Source organism: Hylaeus volcanicus, chromosome 6 (genome assembly GCF_026283585.1).
Source record: "Hylaeus volcanicus isolate JK05 chromosome 6, UHH_iyHylVolc1.0_haploid, whole genome shotgun sequence".
NCBI lineage: Eukaryota > Metazoa > Arthropoda > Insecta > Hymenoptera > Colletidae > Hylaeus > Hylaeus volcanicus.
The window spans coordinates 12,063,387-12,075,753 of NC_071981.1; the positions used below are offsets into that span (position 1 = coordinate 12,063,387).

Genomic DNA, 12,367 nt, shown 5'->3' on the forward strand with positions numbered 1-12,367 from the left:
TTTCGTGCAATTCATCCCATCGACTGTACGTCGCTTGGATCAATTTTCAGAACGCTCCTTCGTATGGCAAGCAATTTCGACGTTACGCAACGCACAACATTGCCGCCGCGATCGATCGACGTGTATCGACAAGCAGCGGTTTACAATTAATCGTGATTGCAGCAGGAATCCTCGTCGTATTCCAGGCAAATGGCTCGGAACACGCGTTCCTCCCGTAAACGTTGCGTTTCGACGAAAGTTTTGTCGCTGGAATTACGACGCGGGCATCTGTGAATAATTGAAGAAGCGGTATAGCATTTATGCAATATGAAACAACCTCCTACACCACGCTGCGTCTTTCCATCCCCGTTCCTTCGGCCGTGGCGGTGGTCCCCGCTCAATTTTCTGATCGCGTGTCTCTCCACGGAAACAACGGGCTATTTCCGCCCACGCGAAACCGCAACTTCATGAAAAACGCAACACCGCGATCGAGCAGCAACCTGTCATCGGCTCTTCGATTCGAAGCCTCGACATCGACACTCTTAGGATTACGTTTGCTAAAAGTCGATTCCAATCGGGTCGTGGAAGGTACGAGTACATAAGCGTTATTAAAGTGCAATCCTTGGAGAAGAATTGTGCAAAATTTCAAATAAAAATTCATGAAATTGCGGAAGGTACGAATGTATTGTGCAAAAATCTTAGACCACCATCTGAAGCTTGCATTGCTCTTAAATAAATCTATGATAATAGAATAAATATGTATATTTGATATTATGCTTTATATATACTAGAATATTACATATACATATGATAGAATTGTAAATAAATGATTTAAAGGAGAATGAAATACAAAGAGTTATGAGTTGGCTAGTTGAAAATCCTGGGTAAAATGTTATTAAACGTGTCTGTGCTTATTTCGAACGAGCACAAAGAGAAAGAGAGGCAAAAAATGCAGATGGACTGTTTGAGGTATTATGAACCGAATGGCGAAACATTCCATGCGAAATAATTACAAAATTATATGAAAGTCGTTTCAGCTTTCAGAGAAAAACATTCAAGATAAATTTATAACAGAATTACAGAAATTGAAATATCTTCCCTTAACAACAAGCATCCTTCTCAAAAAAGCCTAGTGTGGAACCTCTTGCGATTATATTTCAAAAACTGTAACTTAAATATTTAACCTTCAGCAACAATGTATTCTGTAATATGCATTATATATTATGTATTATGTATGTATTATTCATATAGAAAAATAATCTCTACATAGAAGTTCTAGTTGCATTAAAAAAATTTTATATATATATTACTCATACTTAATATATAGATTAATATATAGAGACCTTCAGCAACAATGTATTCTGTAATATGCATCATATATTATATGAATAATACATACATAATACATAATATATAATGCATATTACAGAATACATTGTTGCTGAAGGTTAAATATTTAAGTTACAGTTTTACTATACATATATATATATAGTAACGCACAACATTATATATATATATATATATATATATATATATATATATATATATATATATATATATGTGTGTGTGTATAGTATAGTATATATATAGTATATATAGTACTTTGCAAAGTACCATTTACATTTCTATCGCTGAAGAAAATGTACAAATTTTGATGTAGCTTATATAATTTATTTCACCGATATTTTCTTCTACTATATTACACATTACGTATTCTTAATTTATGTATATTATACACACAGCACAATAACAAACAGACATCATATCTATTTTTTCAACATAGATTTATTTAAATGTAATCTAAGCTTCACATAGTGGCCCCAAGACTTTTGCACACTATCGCAGATATTTTTTGTGTTAGGTAAGATTGTTGACAACAGAATTTGCATAGCCGTGTGTACGTTGTTAGACGAGACGTCGCGATGTGGACGCGATGAATCGTCGGTCGTTCATCGTTCTAGCACGCCGAAAACGTGAAAAGTGTAACGGCACGTGATGCACGGTCGTCTTCGTCGTTTCTTTAGCCGCCTCTGTGCCCCGGCCAAGCAGCCGCGGATCGCCCGCCTCGTACGTATATTTAGTTTGCCCAGCAAAACAATGCAATTGGCCTCTAGGAAGCGCTGCCCGTCCCACGGGCACTTGCCGTCAAAATACTATTCAATTTTACGATTCGACGAACGACTTCGACTCCCTCGCCCACTTAGAAATGTCGTTTCGTCGTACGAATGTCCGACACGCATTTTATGAACTAACAACGATAGATTGTAACGCGAGTTTCGTTCGCGAGAATACATCTTGAAAACAATTCCCACTGCGAATCTCGTCTACAGTGTACAAAGAAGACCAGCTGAGGATATTTTTGTCTGTCTGACGTTTATCAGGCATTTGAAAAGACGGTGTTACCATTCAAATCGCCGAAAATACGGCTGCTATCTCAATATTTTAGAATAAATATAAAAAATGAAATCTATAAGTAGCTTCTGTCGAAAAATATCGATATTTATCTCGAACGTAGTTGATTGAAATATAACTCTTGTCAAAAAATGTTTGCGTTAATCTCGAATGAGGAAGACTTAATAAAAGTTAAAAAGAACAAAGTTTGTACCAGTTCCAATTACGAAACGTTCATCCCCGGTTGAATAAATATTTAAGAAACCGTAGGTTTTTTTATGAAACCTTTTATTCTAGAATATTATAAAATGCACTTCATGGAGAATTTAGCTGTGATACTCTTTCTGCATCATATCTCGTAACCATTTACGTCTCGACGTTCTCGTAAAAAATCTAATAAAGTCGATAAAAACTTTAAATACCCAACAAAAGAAAGATAGTTGATCCAATTCACTGCTTTAGTGCAAATAACTCGCAAACGTGGGGTCAATTCTGTATGCAAGGTATCTATAAATCAAAGCGATCTAATGTTGCGCATCGGTCAATATTACCTTGTTACTTCGTGAACATCGTGACCCACATCTTACATTCCCTGTTAATGGTAAGATAATTGTTCGTAATAAAATGCATTATACTTCATTATTTCGCGCAATAATGGGGAAGATTTTATCACCGATTGCGCATGCCGCTCGGGCAGAGGAATGCCGCGCGCGGTGCGCCGAGCGTTTAAAAAGAATTAAGTAGTTACAGACGTGCCAGCTCAGACGGCTGACTCTATGCACGTCCCGCTAATGTCTGAGTTTGATTGCGGCTAACTACTTGCGCCGTGAAACGTCCACCGCGCTATTACATGGAGGCTTTTAAAAGATTACGAGAGTAGTGGTGGAGGACTATCAATAGTACTATCGAGACTACCGATGGTTTTGCACTGTCGGAAACGCTGTTGTAGTTATGAATATGACAATTTGCAGTAGTATAGGTAACACGATCGAAATCGAAGCATATTATAATCTATACATATAAATGAAATTAAAGTGTCTGTCTGTGATTTCGAAATAATGTTTTTTTTTAAGCTCGTATCTGACTTTTCACATCTTGCTAAAATTCAAACACGTTTTTGCAAAATGTTTGTCTGTGTGTCTGTCTGTTCTGATAGGCTTATGTACACTATCCCTGAGTAACATAGGCTATGTCTTAGTATGATAAAAATACGTTTTCAATTTGAAATCTCAAAATTTGTAAATCATGTCGGAAGAAAAGCGATGCTTGGCTGTTTTATCGACGTACGCTGAACACCGACACAATACACCTAGCTTTTATATTTAAACCACAATAACGTTTCGAAATGAATTGAACATTATAAGGTGAACTTCATGGGTACTTTTTAGGTACAATATATCAATCTTTATAAGAAAGAATCATTTTACCATCTGGAACATTTCACGAAGATAAAATTTGCCCTTACAGCATGTTATTTGGTCGCATAATTTAGGAGATAATGGAAAATGAAAATAATTTCGAGAGAAATGAATTATGGGTCATTCATCGCACGACTGAATTCGTGCATTCACGTTTACATTCAAAAATCTATCTCTACATTACACCCAGTTAAATGCGTTCAGCTGTTACGAAGTACCTAACTAAATATTTACATAAACGCTACAATAATCATTGCACCTAAGCGAGCGAACAATACAATCACGAATGTGATATGGAATAGGAATAATATTCCACGCGGATGAAACCGCGGGGCGCAGCTAGTTAATTAATAAACAGCAATATTTAGAGGAATGTAATGCACTACGAGATGGTAACACATTGGAAGGTATTATAATTGGTAACATTAATAAAATCTACTTTCGGTGAATTAATTTCATTCTTTAAGCTCATTTTTTTAGACCAATGACAATGACGAACTGCCTACGATTTGTGAATTGTGTTCCAAGTATTTTTGTATACCGACAGGATCTGTTGAATCTGAGAGAACATTCAGTGCTACTGGACAAATAATTTCAGAAAGACAATATTTATACATATATGAATGGGTTAAATGAATTTGTTTAGATCTAATCGATATTAATCAACTGTGCAATATAATCGAGCTAATAAACAATTACAATATATACTAAACAAAATTAGTTTCACTAAGATCATTAAAAATGAAACAAGATAGAAAAAATCTATAGTGGTCAAGTGAAAAATATTTCAATCGACTACGGAACAGTTGTCTCAACTGACCCAATCACATTATTGAAAATGTTTAATTTTATAGGTAAAAAATAAATGTTGTAAGTAGGTAGTTAACATTCTAAAAGCAACTAGGATATTCATAGTTACAATAAGGTAAATTAAATAGAAAACGGAACAACATGGAACAACAGTTTTGAATTAAACAAAATAAAAACATTTAGGAAACTTACTTTTCGCGTTAAAAAAAGTAATATGCTCGAATAAAAGCATTCCAAGTAGACAAATAAGTGATATATAGAAAGTGACAGGTTTAAACACGACTACTGGCCCCCTTTCTCCTCGAAACTCTGTCCCTTCCATTAACCATTTTTAAGAAATTTTTCTTGTTTCTATTAACCCATGTTTCAATTGACCCCGCTATCCCCTATTTTTGAAATACTAACTTTTAAGAAAACGTCCCCTCTCCGCGACGCATATCGAGTGGCCAGCTCGGAACCGTTCAGATCCCGCGCCCGATATCTTTGCATCGGCTCCTACCCCTTTCCTTCCCGTCCAGTCGTCGAACGCATATTCTCGTTTGTCTCCCCGCGCCCGAAACCGGCGTATATCGCAATCACGTGCCCACGTAACGGTCAGAGTGACAGCCGATCGGCCATCGATAGCGAAAACGCCGCGACTTAACGGGGCACCGACGCGACACGACCGGTGGGACCCCGTGGCTGTTTAACGCGCGGAAGTCATAAGCCCGTTGATTTACCATTGTCACGGCCGTTACTCTCGCGAACCTGACAATCGGTTTTCGCAATTCGAGCGCAGGCTTCCCCGCCGCAACGCTGCAGAACCGGTGACCGCACCTGCACCTCGCTCTCCGACAGCACGGTTATATTTGTTCGTTCTCTCGTGCTCTCTTCTTTCCTGAGCGGGCAGGTCTCGTGCGGGCCAACTATGCACGCGGAAAAGAATCGCCTGTCTTGCACTCGGCCGACTGCCAGACTATATTTACCTTAACGTGCCGATTACACCTGTAAAGAGTCCTATCGGGACGGGCCATTCCCGATCGAAACCGCGCTACCGTGCTCGAATATGGAATCTGTCGCTGGGTCCAAAGAAATTGGCGCGGATGAATAATTGAAAATGCCACCACGGCCGTGGCGAATCCGACCGAGAATGCCTACTTTAATTTTCACGTTGATTTTGACGTTTTATTTTCGGGCTAGCGTTAACGTCGCCGATGCATCAACGATTCCGCATCTTGTATTCCGTGCTTATTCCCTTGAATAGAAGTTATATGAACTGTTGTCGCTACCAAGGAAACTAGTACCCGGTTAATTTACAATTGTTTTGAAAATCAAGACCGTTAAGAAATCAGTTCACGAATTTTGTTAGGTGTACTTGTCTTATCAATCGGAAACATTCTGGGAGGAGAAAGATCTTGCGAATCGTTTCTTGGGATAAGGCATGTTTGATTTGTGAATTACATGCGTCAAAAAGTGAACTACGTCTCTTTAGAAGAGCAGACGCAAACGTTTGATGGGTATGATAACGATGATGGTGGCGATCGATGGAATTGTCATTGAATGAGAGCAATCGATAATGAAATGCCTCATGGAACAAAGGTATACGTAATTTTTGCATTAAATACGCCAAAAAATGAATTACCTTTCTCTTTAGAAGAGTCAGATGTAAACGTTCGATAGTTACGATAACGATGATGGTGGCGATCGATGGAATAGTTATCGAATGAGTGAGAATGGTGTTTAATCGGCCCATGGAACGGAGAACGTCGAAAGTGATAGGAATTGCGATAAACGAGAGTCGGTTACGATCGCAATTTTTGTAAGAACCGCTATATATAAATCGTTGCGTTCAAAGCTAGCTCGTAGCCAATCGCAGAGCCACAACCTTTACATCCTTTTCGCGGCTCAAATCGATTGGATAAGGTGAAACGTCGAGCGGGGAGAAATCGTCCCTTCGCTCTATCGTTCGCACCTCATCTTCGCTTTTTGCTCGCTCTTTCTGCTTTAATGCCATGCCCATTAACCTTTTTCGTTATCCAGCGAGAACGCACGCGACGAAGTCGCGCACGCTATTGTCTTTGAGTCTTTTGCCCGTTCGAAGAACTGTTTAAAGGTCTCTGTAATTATTGTTGATAGAACGAAGACGGACAAGTTACGGCGGGATCAAAGACGCGAGACAAAGTAATGCAGCAGCAGTCAACAGTTACAAGAATAACGTAAAATAAAATTTGTCAGGAAATAAAAATTATAATTCGAATGAAGAATGAAAATTGCTGGATTGAATTGGATACTGCATGATATCAGACGTAATTGTAACGAGCCATTTGTTAGTCGTATTTAAGGTTTTCGACCAAACTCTTGTAGTTGTCTCCGTAACTATAGATATGGGTTAATCTTCTCTTGAACTTCTGATTTTCATGAGTGGCGGAATGTAACATACAAAGTAATATCATATATTGGGATTGAACTGAATTTCTTAATATTAAACCTTAACGTTTTTTATTTTTTAACCATTGGTGACGATCCCCTTTAAGAATAAGTTATTCTCAGAAATAAACGAATATTCTAAGATGGATCAAAGTAGTTTATAGTAGAATCTCTTATTTTATTCTGGGAATTTAATTTAATTCTGTGAATAGTATTCTTTCGAGGAACGTCAAAATCAATGACGTAAACGTTGAGGTTAAATAGGAAGAAAGAAAGTTTAGACCAAATGAACCAATTTAATGGAAACAGCATTCAGGTAAGTCAAAATATGGAATTAAAATTACTTAGAAAGTATAATGATATGGCAAAATATCAGAGTGCATCGCCACATTATTTCACTTTGCAAATATCTATCAGTTTATATTTCAATTTATCCAAGTAAAGGATTTATTTTCTCCCGTAGTTCTTCGGTGCGTGATATATAAATTTGACTCTTGTAAATTATGCTATAGCGATACTTTCGAAGATAACCACGAGCGGTTGATCGTAAATGTTGTACACGAATAATAAATGGCTGATCATAATTTAAATGTCATAATTACTCGGAACGTTATTCGGCTAGCAGCTCGTTTTCGTGCTATTTTAAAATGCTCCGCCATTTTGCACTCAAAATCTCCGCCTCCGGCGCCTTTCGGTCGCAGCAACGATACTCGATCGATCAAAAACTCGCACCGCGGCGAGTCTACTCGATACCACCGCACATCCGACGAAATAGAGAAACGTATCGTTCGAGCCACCAAAATTAAAATTCGATCCATCTCCATCGTCATTATATCGCCAACGATCCGACCGTCACCACCACCATCACCACCAACCACCACCTTTAACCACAACCTGACAGCCATCAACGACCGTGTGCAATCCTTCCTTACACGATGACAAAATATGCGAGACGGTCCCAAGGTCTTTGCTTTTTTTTTTTGTTTAATTTGTTTTTGTTTTTCGTATGACTGACTTACACTTGTTCCAATGATCGTGACGTTGAGTCGCGTGATGCTCGAGGTTCCGATGATGGTCATGGTTGTTGTTGGTGTCCGCAGCGATGGTGACCTGGTGGTACGGTGTAGTCGGCAGATGGATCGTCGTCGATCGATCTCGTTGATCGTGATCGCGTTCGTGATTGTGATCGACGAGTAGATGCCTGCCGGTCGTAGCACGCTGGTGGGTGGTCGCGGCGCCGGCAGCGGCTGCTTCCGTGGCCGTATCCTCGACGGTACGCATCGCACGTACGATCAGCACACTCGCGCCTCGTTTTTGCTCGTCTCATTCACCAACCAGTCGGATCACACGGTGCCCTGGCTATCCCGACGTGTCTCTTCAAATGTCCGATCGCGGACGATCGATGGCCGCGGCGATCGCGACCATCCCACGGAACGATCTAGCGCTCTTTTCTTCCCTTTCGCTTCCTGCCCTGGTGCGCCTTTCACGCAGACATGGCAAGAATCTTACTACAACGATAAACCGCGTCGGTTCTATCGGATAAGCTCGATTCGCTTAACGCGAAACATAGTAAGAGTTTCAAAAGTTATCGATCTTTCATCAAGAATCGCGTACTTAAGACGTTCACCGACCGGCTTCTCGGCGACGAATCCCGATAGCGCTGTGACCCGTATACGGGCCATGGACTGTGAACGCGTTAAAGTTCTCGGACCGTATATCATTCACCAAGCACGAAGGCTTTCGTTACCGGGAACTTTTTATTCACATGAAAATTTCGCTCATCTCTGGTTTCTCACCTAGACGGAGAACCGATTAGAAAAACTTACACGTGGCGGATCTGAAGTGTCGCGATTTGGCGCGAGACTCGTCAGGACCGCAGAAATCGATAGTTAGGATTCCTGATGCCGGTCGGTAGTCCGTGATCAGAATTGGTTGTCGAGAACGATCCTCGATGGTTATTCGTTCTAGCGACAGTTTCTAAGGAGTCTTTCAGTGACGGAGATTCGATGCGTGCCCGCGAACAAGGTGGACGAGATGATGAACGACGAGTGAAAGTGAAAGGGGATGAAACCGCGTCGACGAAAGCTCGTCCAGTCGATAATTCTCACGGCTACGTAAACACCGGCTGCGCCAGTCAGCGGTACGTGGAATTCCTCGACTGTATCGTTATCGACGCGGAGCAAAAATGATTGCGAAGCGGGACAAGAAACGTACGTGCTCTACGATCCACCCCGAAGGGCACACACACAACTCACCCACAGCACATGGAAACAGAAACAGAAGCGACGACGACACACGTGTTATCACCGACCTGTGTGAGACGTCGTAGGGCTAGAAGAGGCCTTCCTGACGTCTTCGGAGGTCAGCGCTCCATCAAGGAGCCCGAACAGTTCTGCCTTGGGCACTCGCATGCAGACTCTTGATCAGTAACTCGTCAACTTCTAATTTATCGTTCCTCCGTTATCGACATCATTCTTTCAGTTTTCGGAGTGCACGTCTCCCTATATCGAACGGTGTCGAACTTCTGTACGGATCGGCTGACCTTGCGACTCGATCTACGCGTTTGGTATCGGTTTCGTCCTCTTTTTCTTTTGGAGAACCGAGGACAACAGGAAACGGTCGAAAACTTAGCACGAGATTCGAAGTCTTCAGACGATCTTCCTTTCCTTTTCTCTCGTGAAAACTATGATATCTCGTGAAACAGTCAGAAAAGCGTAGCACGAAACTTCGAGGTTTCCGGAAGGTACCGGAGTTCCTCCTCCTCTCCGGCCCTTTGGAGTATCAAGGGCAACAGAATGCAATCGGGAAGGTAGTACGAGACGCACGGAGTCCCGTACGCGAAACCACGCGGTAGCCCTCCCTCTCTGCCGCTGGTCACGCGAAACTCAAACACAAACGTCCTTGGCTGCACCACCGGGTTTCTTCCTCGCGTGTAATCCCAAGTTTTCTCACTGGACGCGCGTTTCCACGGGCCGATTACGCTGCACGCGGAAGTAGCGAAACACCAGACTGACGGACACCCCGACAGGATAGATAGTTAAAGTGGACAGAGAGTAGCGATAGATGAAGAGAGAAGAAAACAGCACCGGACTTGTTTAACAAGAAAGCGACACGCTCTCGCACGGGTGGCCGGCCGCCGCGTAACTGAGTCCGGATCGCGCGCGTTCCTCCGCTATATTAAAACCGTAGCGTGTGTAGCGACGGCGGCGAACGGCGAACGGCGCTAACGATGACGTCACTCACGGACGTCATAACCCGGGACGCACACACGACAGCAGCCGGCGGATCGATGGACCTGGCTCGAGTGAGCGTCCCTATTGGCCCACGCGGCTGATGATGCTGCTACGATGACGTCAGCATGCCACCTACCGATCACCCGTCCTCCCACCGCCCGGCTATCTCAACCCCACGCAACCCAACCCAATCTAACCCGACCCGACCCAACGGCGGCACGCGGACCACCGTTGCTCGGCCTCTTCTTCCTTTTTCTGTCGTCTTTCGTGGAAGCGAGAACCACCTATCCGTCTTTTCTCCTCCGCGATTCTCGCGTTTCTTCCTTGTCCCCCCGCTTCGTCGTGGTATCACCATTCCGCTTTCGACTTATTTCCATCTTCTGCCTCTCCCTTCTCTATTCCCGTGCTTCTCGTTTTTGCTTTTGCTTTTGATTTGACCCGCTTCCGTAGGATCTTCGCGCTCGGAATGTTCTTGGGCTGTGCGCCACGCGCTGCCACCGGAGACGCTCGCTTCTGAATTATCGATGAACCCGTCGATTAAAAAAGATCGAGGGAAGCTGACACGGCGGACATTGTGCTGCGCGACGACGGACCAAAATACCGGCCCGACGACATCGTTTGTTCACCCTCGCGCGATCACTGATGCGCGATCCTTATCAAGGATCCTCGATCCAACCTGCTGTGACGTTCGATTGATTACGCGCGTGACACAAATTGGACGCTATAATTGGTCGTTGGAGTACTTAACCTTTTAACAGCTGGGCGCTGGTACATTTATTTTAGATGCTCGAGGTCAAGAAAGTAACACGTATATAAACTTCTTTATTTTTGTTGTGGACTATTCTGTGAGATCCTTCACGTATTTGTTGGAGTTTTGCACGTATTGGGTTGGGGAATAAAAGTTCGTAGTGTTTTTCAATTTGCGATTGAAATGATTACAATATACATAACCTGAGAGGTGACGTTGCAATCGTAGAGATATTAGAAGATATCAATGGAAATGTACCACTGTTAGAAAGAGAAAAAAAATAGCGATATTCTGTGTATCTCTGTGCTTTTATTAATGTGAAAGTAAAATATACATGTAATTACTAAAAATATAAACAATAACCATTTATCATTGCCATAAAAATCATATAGCAATGCACTGGTAGACAGAAATGGGTTGGTTACCGCGAGTTTCCTCGTCTTTTTAGCTCTAGTACAGTCAGATGTCTGGTTCCCCTATTCTATCTATAATATCTCTATGGTTGCAACTCGACTTTCTTTGTGATTTGATTGTAAATTTATGCAATGAATAAAGTGCATTTTCACCATTCGATGCTGTTTTATTTCTGGAAAGCAAATAACGCTGTTCAAACAGCAAAAAAAAATACGTGATATTGACAATGATGCTATCGTAGCTGATTAAAAGTAATCTACATAAGACGACACGAGACATTGGAGGGATACTCCACATATCACATGTGAGCGTTGGAAGGCATTTTGAAAGACTCGGATACGTCAATCGTTACGATGCGTGGGTGGCTCACAATTTGACAGAAAACAAAGTCCAATCAATTGCATTTCTATCAGCGAAAATTGTTAAAATTGTTTTTTATACTAACGACCACGATGACCTTTCATTACCGGATTTTTATTTAGTCCGATATCTACAAAATTCTCTTAACGGGGAAAACTACAATTCACTGGAATACAAACGAGCTAAATTCTGAGTAAATGAAACAATGCCATTGTCTAAATAATGGGAAAGGGTGGTGCAACAAAATAGCGTATGCAATGAGTTCCATAAATATTCGTTCCCTCTATGTTTATTGGAGAATTTCATGTAAATAAAATAATAAATTTAATTATTCCAAATAAATGTTGCATTATAAATTTGTACATAAATAAACTTTACACATGTATATATCTAAAATGAAAAATCATTTGATCAGTATCATTTGATTTAGACAAATTTCTTTAACCTTTTGAGGAAAATTGACATGTATCTTTATATCAAAATTACAATTACTTATGACCACCTTTTCATTGAAAAAAAATATGGCATATTAAAGTGAGATAGCATATTTGTATGTTAAAATCGACTTACAAATAAAAATTGCTTTGGTTTATGTGTATTCAATTGAA

The 12,367-nt window shown here is 41.2% G+C and overlaps 1 protein-coding gene across 3 annotated transcripts in view; it reads right to left on the reverse strand.

Annotated features, from left to right (window-relative positions):
- LOC128878868 (probable nuclear hormone receptor HR38) overlaps positions 1 to 10,804 on the reverse strand; it is a 99,359-nt gene extending 88,555 nt beyond the window's left edge. Inside the window, exon 1 of one of the 3 annotated variants that reach the window (XM_054127458.1) lies at positions 9,316 to 10,804. In XM_054127458.1, the coding sequence (XP_053983433.1) occupies positions 9,316 to 9,415 (100 nt within the window). In that variant the 5' untranslated portion in view covers positions 9,416 to 10,804. Of the gene's footprint in view, positions 1 to 9,259 lie in introns of all 3 variants that reach the window. The other 2 variants (XM_054127457.1, XM_054127459.1) reach the window with 2 other exon arrangements.
- Positions 10,805 to 12,367: the final 1,563 nt, after the last annotated feature.